Genomic DNA, 11,494 nt, shown 5'->3' with positions numbered 1-11,494 from the left:
TTTTTGAGACAGAGAGAGACAGAGCATGAGCGGGGGAGGGTCAGAGAGAGAGAGGGAGACACAGAATCCGAAACAGGCTCCAGGCTCTGAGCTGTCAGCCCAGAGCCCGACGCGGGGCTCGAACTCACGAACTGTGAGATCATGACCTGAGCCGAAGTCAGACGCTTAACCGACTGAGCCCCCCCAGGTGCCCCAAAATACAGTCTTTTTAAAAGAAAAGGTCACTGCTTCCAAATGTCTCTACATATGATGTGTTACTAGGCTTTTCAGCTACTTCTCAGGAAACACACAGAGGTGAACAGTCCTTTATTTTTCCTCTTTCCAAACACAGAAACCATTTCTTGAAAATTAATCATGATTACATTACCCAAGTTGAAAAGTTGAAGGGAAGGGAAATTCTGATGTAGACCAAATCACCTTTACCATTTCTTGGAAATTAATCACGATTACATTACCCAAGTTGAAAATTTGAAGGGAAGGGAAATTCTGATGTAGACCAGATCAGCTTTACATTAAATTTTTAAGAATATTCTTGATGTTCAGATAAAAAAAAAAAAACACGAGCATGAATCATGCTCTTCAGATATAAGCACCATCACCCCAGAAAGGGACAGCCCCTGGAGGATAGACACCCAAGCCAATAGGCAAGATATTTTCCTGAGCTATGAAGCATCCTGCAATCCTTGTGCTGTTTTGTCTGCCAGTCTGCTCTGCTTACCCACTGAATGGAGCAGTGAGGGAAAAGGACCTGAGCACGGATCTTGTCCAGGTACATCGTGATGGTGGCCACTGCAGCTGCTGGCCAGTCCCCCAGGGAAAAGGCAGCTGCCTGCTTGGTCTTGCAACACAAACTAGGCTGGTTTGATTGTCAGTCACTGTGTTGGACTAAGGTAGCATCGGACACCTCGAGTGCTAGAGGTGGGTGTCCCTACGTTTGAGCAGAGAGGGAAGAGAGGTGCAGGAAGGGAATAGGGACTAGAAGTCTGAGCTCCTCGAGGTTTTAGGAACACACCGGTGGCTACTTTAGCGCTAAGGGGAGGAACAAATGGGAAGTGCTCAAAACTTCTCTGGCTTTAGAATTTCTTTGGTGGAAATAATTAGGGCCGAGGAACATGCTCATTGTGACTTTCCAATAATTTCAGGTAATACTGTTCACATTGTTACTCATCATGTTTAGGCAAAAGATTTTATCCCCGTTAAGTCTTGAACCAGGAGTAGAGTAACAGTGTATATTTCTGCCCCCTTCCTGCCTTTAACACCGTTCCTTTGCTCTAGGTGGACAGACGTCCTTTACACTCCCTAGATGGGTTGCTGACTAACTCATGACCTGTTCAATAAAGCCAGTTTGATCTTTTAAATTACTCAGTGAAGTTTTTGTTGTTTAACATCCCACTAGCAATACCTGGAGAACTACTATGACCTCGCAAAGGATGTGAAACAGTTCGTCAGAAGAAGGCACAGCGGACCTGTCGTTAAAAAAATCCGAGAAATGCAGAAGTTCCTCGGGTTGGAGGTGACGGGGAAGCTGGACCCTGACACTCTGGAGATGATACGCAAGCCCAGGTGCGGCGTTCCCGACGTGGGCCAGTTCACCACCTTCCCTGGCCTGCCGAAGTGGAGGAAAACGCACCTCACCTACAGGTAACGGGTCCAAAGAGGTGTTCACATCACAATGAGATTTTACCAATTACCATCACAGGAGAAAATAATCTCTTCAATTTTTTTCTTAAAGGATTGTGAATTATACACTGGATTTGCCGAGAGAGGCTGTTGACTCTGCCTTTGAGAAGGCTCTGAAAGCCTGGGAGGAGGTGACACCACTTACTTTCTCCAAGATTTACGAAGGAGAGGCTGACACAATGATCTTTTTTGCAGTTAGAGGTAAAAAAAAAAAAAAAATTACATGTATCATTTATCTGGCGCTTACTGGAAAAGGGCACAAAGAAATTCTAAACGCTTGTATTACCATTATTTTTTTTCCCTCTGCCAGAACATGGAGACTTTATCCCTTTTGATGGATCAGGAAACGTTTTGGCTCATGCCTATCCACCTGGCCCTGGTTTAGATGGAGATGTTCACTTTGATGATGACGAGCTGTGGAGGGAGGATAAATCAGGTGGGCACCAGGTTCCCTGGATGGTTTCAGGAACAACGTCTAACGCTATCCAAGAATAGTTAGATCATTCAGCATGAGCAGTAAATGTAACATCCTAATAACTAAAATTTGTGATGGTTTGAGTGCTAACAACCAGAAGCACTGGTGTTTCAGTCATCATTGATGAACATTTTCTAATGTCTGCGTTTGCTTCTTTGCTCCCAACAAGCACAATATGGGAGGCACCATTCAATCTTATTTCCACAGCTCAGGGTCCCATGGAGCTTTTTTAGGATCAGCATGTTGACAAATGCTTCTCATTTCTTTAACTAGCAATGACAAAGGTAGAAGGAATTGCACTGAATTGGTTCCAACCTAAAATGTGCCCTGGGGTTTCTTCTTTTCTTTCCATTTGCCTCCTTTTCTCTTAAAAGATCAGGAAAATGCCAGAAAATAAAGGAAGTTGCTAAGTCATCTCTTTAAGGAAACATATAACTATCTTTAGATTAGGAGACTTTTCTTTTTCTAAATTAATTCTGAAAGACTTTACTAAGTTTAAACACAATGACCAAAATTAACTACATTTTTTTTTAATTTTTTTTATTTTTTCCAACGTTTTTATTTATTTTTGGGACAGAGAGAGACAGAGCATGAACGGGGGAGGGGCAGAGAGAGAGGGAGACACAGAATCGGAAACAGGCTCCAGGCTCCGAGCCATCAGCCCAGAGCCCGACGCGGGGCTCGAACTCACAGACCGCGAGATCGTGACCTGGCTGAAGTCGGACGCTTAACCGACTGCGCCACCCAGGCGCCCCTAACTACATTTTTTTTCGAGGGGCTTCTAAAGTTTGGAAACACACAGTTGAGCAACTGTTATTTTCAAGGTGGGTCGGGATGTTCGGTGCAAATGCAAAGAGCATCTTTGCTGAGCGTACACACGTGCCGTGAGCAACGATCTTGCTTTATTGGAACGACCATTCTTTTCTGCATAATTGCTTGCAGACTTGCTTAAATAATTTCTACTATTAATTTCAATAAAAATTTTTAGAAGGTAAAGAAAAGCTGAAGCCAGCTGTGTTTGTGCTGCAGAAAGCCGTTATTGGACATATTTCTATTCTAAGCTAGAGATTGTACCTATCCATTGGCACTGACTACAGAAGACGTTTGTTAACCACCAAAAATTGTGTGATTATGTTTGAAGAAGAGGAAGGACAAGTCAGATTAAATCCTCACAGGAAATGACTAGTTTTGTTGTGTAAGAGTGGAGGAACACGGCGAATGCCCTGTGATTAATTTGAACTTAGCTTACAGCTGGCACATGTTACTAAATTTGAACAACAACTAACTTTGTATTTGTAGAGACAATGAAGAGTTATCTGTATTGACATGTAGTCTTGGTACCTCCAAAAAATTATTTTGGAAACAATGTTTATCACCATCAGTCTAGGCGAAATGACCAGGTTTTCCTGGCTAAAGAGAAAACTGGGGAGGAGGAATATGGTGAAACCCTCTCTTATTATATTGACTTCAAGTCAACCTTGAAAAATAATTAAATTTCTATGAAGTATGGAATATGCCAATCAACGAATGAATCCACAAATAAGGAGAATAGTACCACGTGGTCCCAAGGATAGTCACTGGCATGTGTTCATACGTATGTGTTCACAGAACAAACAGCTTTTCGATTCTGAACATTTATGGTTTTTCAAACAGGAACCAACTTATTCCTCGTTGCTGCTCATGAATTCGGCCATTCCCTGGGTCTCTATCACTCGGCCGACCCCACAGCTTTGATGTATCCCGTCTACAACCCACGCACAGACCTGACCCGCTTCCGCCTTGCCCAAGATGATGTGAACGGCATCCAGTCCCTGTATGGTGAGTGATGCTGGAAAAAGGAGGCATTGGAGCTTTGCAGCCACAGTCTTCGGGAAAGCTTTAAAATGCTGCATAAAGCATTTGCAATTCGTCTCAACGCGCTCAGAGAGTGTTTGCAAAGCATAGAAATCGACGGAAGCATCCCATTTCGCCTCATGTTCGATCCCCACATCTGTTTCCTTTAGGACCTCCCCCTACGTCATCCCCTGATGGCCCCGCGGTGCCCACGGAATCTGTGCCTCCAGAACCTGGGACACCAGCCACGTGCGATCCTGCTTTGTCCTTCGATGCCGTCAGCTCTCTGAGGGGAGAAATCCTGTTCTTTAAAGACAGGTCAGACCAGAAGATTCTATTTCCCTATCTATTCTTTTAATGTACAATGCTTCGAAAGGAAAACAGAAACTTGACAGAAATATTTAAATAAGATATTTCCTCTACACTTTACAATCATTCAGATCTGGTTCTTGTTGCATTTTATCATCTCCTTAAAGTAGCCTGGATCATTTTTTTTACAGATGTATGAAGGATGATTCTGGGTCACTAGAATGTAAGCCAGGTGAAGGCATGGGGTTCTCTCTGTGTTGTTCACTCTTTGATCCTGGGGACCTATAACAGGCCCAGGACATGCAGTGTGTAAGGCGAACAACTGAATGATTAATTGGTGTATTTAACTATCATAAACCAGGTAACTTCTACTTCTGGAAGTCAAGCCGTACCTTGACCTGTGCTAACAAATACTACTATTTAAATTGATTAATTTGAGAAAAAGTGATATATGTTTCTGGCACAATATTAACATAACACCAAAAGACACAGAAGGAAAAGCGAAATCTCTCTCCCGTCTCTGACCTAGGTAGTCCCTATTCTCCCTGTAGGTTCAACCACTGCTAACAACTTCCTTTGTCTCTTTACAAAGCTATTCTATTCACATACAAACATAAATGGGTATGTTTTTCCTTACTTTTTAAAAAAATACTAATGAGGGCATAATATACTTACCATTTATGGACTTCTAGAGTGGTGTAGCTTATCGATTAAATAAAAGTTACTTAAGAGACAGCCTGTGCAGGAAATAAATCTCCAGGGGAAAGGTGCCGTCTCTGTACCAAGCGGTAAAGACACATCTTCATCCCCAGAGATGGGACGTTTAGAGCCAAGAAGGCTGGGTAAACAACCCTTGCTACTTTTTACTATGTGCTCCCCCAGCCCAAAGTCCGTTGAGGATTCCTTACTAATTAAAGATCCCACAGTTCAGTTCTCCTTGCTCTGTCAATGCCTCACAGATTTATGGTTTCTTTGTCCCGAAACTACGACAATTCCCTACGTCACTCACTTCTCTGGGTCCCAATTTCATTATTGGGCCTCCACATGCACATAATACAACTTTGGGTTTTTTTCTCTGGTTAATCTGCCTCACATAAATTTAATTCTACCCGAAGGTAGAGCAGAATCTCCTTCCCTTCAATGGGCACTGAGCTAAGTAGTTATATTACCATGGATTTTATCACCTTGGATCATAGGAAAGAAGATGGCCCAGTACAGACTTCTGAGTTGTCATTGATGGAAAGAGAGAGAATATGTTCTTTTATATATACACTGAAAGGAGAAAAACAATTGTAATTAATTTTTATGTTTTCCAGATATTTTTGGCGTAGATCTCGCTGGAACCTTGAACCTGAATTTCATTTGATTTCTACATTTTGGCCCTCCCTCCCATCAGGCTTGGATGCTGCCTATGAAGTTAATAACAAGGATACCGTCTTTGTGTTTAAAGGCAAATAAGATATAAGAATTTTAAGTTGTTGAAAAAGTTCTCTTGCCAAAATTTCACTGACGTGAATTTTCTCCATTATGTTAAATTTTATATGATTTATTACTGCAAAGACCTAGTGCCAATACTTAGACAAGATGTGTATAAGAACATTCTAAGTTTTACTTTCCATTATTCAATGACACTGGGGCACCTGGCTGAGCGTCCAAATTCTTGATCTCAGGTCAAGTCTTTTTGTTAAAACAATTTTTTTTAATTTTTTTAATGTTTATTTATTTGTGAGAGAGACAGACAGACAGACAGACAGAGTGTGAGTGGGGGAGGGTCAGAGAGAGAGAGGGAGACACAGAATCTGAAGTAGGCTCCAGGCTCCGAGCTGTCAGCACGGAGCCCGACATGGGGCTCAAACTCACAAATTGTGAGATCATAACCTGAGCCAAAGTCAGATGCTTAACTTTGGCTGAGCCACCCAGGCTCCCCCCAATTTTTTTTAATGTGTACTTATTTTTGAGAAAGAGAGACAGAGCACAAGCAGGGGAAGGGCAGAGAGAGGGAGACACAGAATTGGAAGCAGGCTGCAGGCTCTGAAATGTCAGCACAGAGCCCAACACAGGGCTTGAACCCACAAACAGTGAGATCATCACCTGAGCCAAAGTCTGATGCTTAACTGACTGAGCCACCCAGGTGCCCCTCAGCTCCGGTCTTGATCTCAGGGTCATGAGTTCAAGCCCCACGTTGGGCTCTATGCACTGGGCATGAAGCCTGCTTAAAAAAAAATTCAATGATACCTAAATAATAGAAGCTACCCCACGTTCATGAATAGGGAAATAGTAATAATGTAATGTAGGAAACATAGAGACAGTGTAGTAAAAATGTCAACTTATCTATAAATACAGGATATTTTCCATTCAAATGCCAAAATAGTTTTCATGGAACTTGACAAATCGGTTCCCTAACTTGCGTGGGAAAGCAAAGGCCGAGAATAGCCAGGGTACAGCTGGAGGAGAATGAGCCAGGGAGGACAAGCCAAGGAGGACGAGCCGGAGACGATGGCCGCATACTGGAACTGGAGTGGAGAACACCGTGTCAGCGTGTTGACACTAACAGGCGGCCAGGACTCTCTGGCCCTCTCTCAGATTTTACACCTGCTGGTTCAGTCTCTTCCACTGTGAATATGTTCTTTGAGTTCTTTTACTTCTGGAGTCAGCGTTGCTAACATATCTTTCTAGGAATGTGTCCATTCCGTCCATTTTCAAATCGACTGGGATGAAGCTTTCTGAGTATTATTTTGTTATTTCACTTATTGCTGAAGTTCTGTTCCCTTTCTCCTTCCTGCTCTTGGGTCTTTGTGCCTCTCTCTTCGCCCATCTCATCGGATAACAGGATACTTAACAATTTCATTCGGCATCTCAAAGGACTCTCAGCTTTGTCATCCTCTCTACTGCATTTTGATTTTCTGTCCACATCACTATTGCCCACGTTTTTGCTGTTTTTGAATGTATTCTGTTACTGTTTTTTATAACTTCAGTTTGGTACTCCCAGCCCTTTCTTCTTTCCTGGTATAAACATTTATGCCTAAAAATATCCCTTTCTTCTCAACTTTTGTTCCATTCCTACAAGTTTTGATGTGTAGTACTTTCATTGTGCTCATTTTTAAGTTTTTAAAAAATTTTTTCCATTTTTAATTTCTCCCCTTGCTTCAGAGTTATTTGGGAGTGTTTGTAAACATCAAACTGTGTGGGGATTTTTAAAAGTCAGGTATTTCTGACAATCTCACTTTTATGAGGAGGAAATGAAATCACCTGAAGTTGCATTGGCTACTGTAAATGTTCTCTATCTCTGAGGCGTTGCTTTCACCTGGTCATTTATGTGACATTTATTTATCCTTGCGATGTGCCAGGCAGGGTACTCCTTAGTGTAGTTCAAACCCGAAAGAGGCTCCTATTCCAGATAGGGCAGTAGGGCTGAAATCGAGCGTGTTAGGAAAGATAAGAGCTGGGATTGAGGGGAGCTCGCAGGTGCCGTGGGGGACAGAGCTGGCCCTGCATCCAGGGCTCAGCAAAGACCCTGGGACGGGATGATGGTCAGGATGAGTGCTGAGGGAGAACTTTGTTGTGTGGAAAAGGACTGAGTGTGTAGAGTGGAAAGGCCTTCAAGGAGGAGGGACAGTCTACACAAAGGCAAGAGAACATCTGGAGCTGCCCAGACAGGTGCAGGTCATTCGGGCGAGGCAAGGCAGACACACGACAGACTGGTGTTTTAGGTGAGTTACCCTGGCAGTAACGTTAGGGAGGGATTTGGGGCATAGCAGAGGGTGTGATGAAGTAAATGCAGAGAGACTGATGAGCATTCAGTGTCCTGATTCACTCACATTTGGGTGGCTTCCTAGGCTACTCATAAGAAGCACAGTCTGGACTAGTGACCACGCAGGACCCAAGAAAAGTATCCAATAAGTACCTGACTTTGTGATGTGCAGTTACAAGAGGGTTCCTAGGTAGAAACTCAGACCAAGGAGTCACCAGCAATTGTAAGAGATGACCAGGACCAGTCACTGTAATTACAAACTGCAATCAACTGTATTATTTATAGATAATAAATATAAGACCCAGAAAAGACAGAGACCAGAGTTAACTACTCATTCATTCATTCGCTCATTCAGGGAATGTTTGCTAAATACTATCACCTGGGTGTTGGGTTAGTGGCTGGAACTAAAACCAGGATTTCCTGTTTCCCACAACAATGTGCTAATAGCTTCTCTAAAACCACAAGGCTTCACTAAAATTTCTTGGCTTCCTTTTTTCAAAAGGAAATCACTTCTGGGCCATCAGAGGAACTGAGGTACAAGCAGGTTATCCAAAAGACATCCACACCCTGGGTTTTCCTCCAGCCTTGGGAAAAATAGATGCCGCTGTTTCTGATGAGGAAAAGAAGAAAACGTACTTCTTTGTAGAGGACAAATACTGGCGGTAAGACGCGGTTGGAATGACTCTGTATGGAGCCTGATTAGGGACGTTAGGTTCTTTCTTTACAGATATCCTCCCTCCAGTCCCACCCTCTAACTTGGTCTAACCTCCAACTTCCTGATTATGAAGAAGACGACTTAGAGTTACCCCACTTCTCAGATATAATACAGGGCTCTCAGAATGGCTTTTCCCCGGGTCATATATCCAGACGGCAGAAGACATCACGAGAGGCCACCTGAGGTCCAGACAGCAAGCCACCATAGGAAGCCCAGGTGTATCAGGCTGTAGAGACATGATCTACAGGGCAAGTGTGATAAATAACCAGAGTTTGTTTTTAGCCAAATGATTAATTCACTTCGCATCTTATGTGTATGCAGTCCTCATGCATTTGTGGCAGAAAGGCCCTTGGGCTCTGTGTTGAGGCTCAGAAACTTGACCTCAGACATACAAATGGAGCTCCGATGGAATAGCATGATATCCTTGCCTCTGGAGTAAACGTTGGTTTGTGTGCTAAGCTTACGGTCTAGGAAAGTCGCACATTTTTGTAGTCCTGAAAATGCTTACCACTTCTTTACCCTACCTGAGAATTATCTGGGATTCCACACTGGAGCAGTAACATTATTTCCTACTGTCGTTTCCAATGGCCTCTGCTCGATGTTGATATCATACTGTCGTATGTAATGGGGCCTCTGCACAATGTTGAGGTGTATTTCTTTCACTTGGTACAGATTTGATGAAAATAGCCAGTCCATGGAGCAAGGCTTCCCCAGACTAATAGCTGATGACTTTCCAGGAGTTGGGCCGAAGGTTGATGCTGTATTTCAGGAATTTGGTAAGAAGGCACCCACTTCATCGCCAGTGGGGACACTATGGGGCATTTTATGGAATCAAAATGATGTGGACAGTCAGTCTTCAAATCATTCAGTCTTATACCCTTTATTCTCTAAATTTTTGAAAATTTTAACTTTTAGCTTACATTTATTTTTCCTGGATACTTTCCAAGTCTCTGTTTCATACCTGCACATAAAATGAAAGGGTGCTTCCTCACACCGTAGTCAGTATTCCTCAGGTCACTATTTGGTAAAAAAAACACAAGCAAGTATGAACCAGGTTACTGATGGCAGGCTGCCATTCTCCTCTCTCCCGTCCCATCCCAGGGGGCCTTGTGTGGCCTTGTGTTGAAGTCTGTAGTTGCCTACATTGAGTAATTCATTTGTAAATAAATAGCAGTCTTCCCTTATGCTCAAAATACACAAAATTCAATTCCTGGTCTTGGCTAGGTGGGATGGTGACATGTGTGCTTGTTCTGAAGGCATTTTGGAGGGAGATGCTGGGGCTCAACAGTCATGAGGCGTGTGATCTTATTGCTAAGGTATCTTGACCTTTGTGCATACAGAGTAGGAAATGACCTCCAGTGCTTTGTGTTGTTGGCCTGATTCTCCTTGATCCAGTTACCTCCCAACCTGCGCTTTAGGACCTAGAGGGGGAAGTGGGGTATTTAAAATACCATAGAATATTGTCAGTATGGAGGCAGTACAATCCAGTGTTTTAGAGCCCTGGCTTTGAAGTCAGAAGAGATGGAGTTCTCTCTCCACCTTTCATTAGAGATGTTACCTTGCAGAAATTGCAAAATCTCCCTAGTTCTCATTTTTACCCCCATTCATGACGTCTCACACTCTTTCAGTTAAGAGAGAAGACATAAAGCGTGTAAGCACTCAACACAGTGGCTGGTGCAGAGTAACAACTGAATAAATGCCGTTCGTTATTAGTTCCCTCTCATTCTGAGCTTTGCATGTTACAAAATTGATTTATTTGAAGAATGTCTCATCATTTTCCTCATCTATGCTTACAGGATTTTTCTATTTCTTCAGAGGACCGTTACAGTTTGAGTTTGACCCGAATGCCAGGATGGTGACACATGTATTGAAGAGTAACAACTGGTTATATTGTTAAGTGAGAAGTGAAAGAGATAGATTCATTTTAAATGAATCTAATAATTATTCACCTATTTTATTTTAAGTCAGAGGGATGAATTTTTCCTGTGTGTGCAGTGGCCAAAGAAGAGGAGCCTTGCAGGCACTTTCACGTGTCATGGAGCATTTATCTGGGCCACTTCACTTGCTGTTGGATTACATTGACTAGAAGTTGGATACATCCATGTGCACTAGTCAGAGAACATATTTCCGTGGGTGTTTTATTTGCTACTTAATAAAGATTTTTATTTTTGACCTGTTCCTTCTTTCTAGAATAATTCATTTTTAATATAAGGACCACAGGGTGGACTGAGCACTTAACAGCTGTTCTGCTGGTAGGTGTAATGGAAACACACGCTCCAGGGATGTGGCATATGGCGGTCATGTGCCCTCTCCCATTCTCTCCACCAACAGGATCTTTATTTTTACCTCCCAGATATCATAAGCATTCCTTACACATCTAAGGAAGAAAGAGCTTAGTCCGTAGTTGTCCAGTAGGACTGGGTCTGAACAATGTTGGAAAATAGAATTCTAGAATATTGGAGCTTAAGAACCTAGCAAATCATCTACTGCATGTTATCACTCACAGGCATGGAAACAAAACTAGTTTGGAATCCAGCCACCATTTTTTTTTTCGACTTTTCTCTCCTCAGAGAGTCCCCCTTAAAATTTCTTGAGGGCCCGTTTAGTGGTCACGAACTCCTTTAAGTTTTGTTTGTCTGGGAAGCTTTTTATCTCTCCTTCTATTTTGAATGACAGCCTTACTGGATAAGGAATCACTGGCTGCATATTTTTCTGATTCAGCACATTGAAT

The 11,494-nt window shown here is 42.7% G+C and overlaps 1 protein-coding gene across 1 annotated transcript; it reads left to right on the top strand.

The window, feature by feature from the left end:
- The first annotated feature begins 633 nt into the window (after positions 1-633).
- On the top strand, positions 634-10,933 carry MMP10 (matrix metallopeptidase 10). Its single transcript, XM_003992306.2, has 10 exons — positions 634-769; positions 1,397-1,641; positions 1,733-1,881; positions 1,991-2,116; positions 3,809-3,973; positions 4,159-4,306; positions 5,614-5,747; positions 8,551-8,710; positions 9,436-9,539; positions 10,560-10,933. Exons 1-10 carry the CDS (start codon positions 665-667, stop codon positions 10,658-10,660), a joined length of 1,437 nt encoding a protein of 478 aa, XP_003992355.2. The 5' UTR covers positions 634-664; the 3' UTR covers positions 10,661-10,933.
- The last annotated feature ends 561 nt before the right edge of the window (positions 10,934-11,494 follow it).

The sequence above is a fragment of the Felis catus genome, chromosome D1 (genome assembly GCF_018350175.1).
Source record: "Felis catus isolate Fca126 chromosome D1, F.catus_Fca126_mat1.0, whole genome shotgun sequence".
In the NCBI taxonomy this organism is placed as follows: domain Eukaryota; kingdom Metazoa; phylum Chordata; class Mammalia; order Carnivora; family Felidae; genus Felis; species Felis catus.
Note: the sequence above shows the minus strand (reverse complement) of the source record. Positions and strands in the feature narration are given on the sequence as shown.

What these genes read in the sequence shown, in the direction of transcription:
- MMP10 (XM_003992306.2), top strand. Translation starts at nt 665, where the DNA reads ATGAAGCATCCTGCAATCCTTGTGCTGTTTTGTCTGCCAGTCTGCTCT. An exon ending in GTGGAGGGAGGATAAATCAG is followed by an intron (nt 2,117 to 3,808) that starts GTGGGCACCAGG and finishes TTTTTCAAACAG; the next exon opens with GAACCAACTTATTCCTCGTT. An exon ending in CGGCATCCAGTCCCTGTATG is followed by an intron (nt 3,974 to 4,158) that starts GTGAGTGATGCT and finishes TGTTTCCTTTAG; the next exon opens with GACCTCCCCCTACGTCATCC.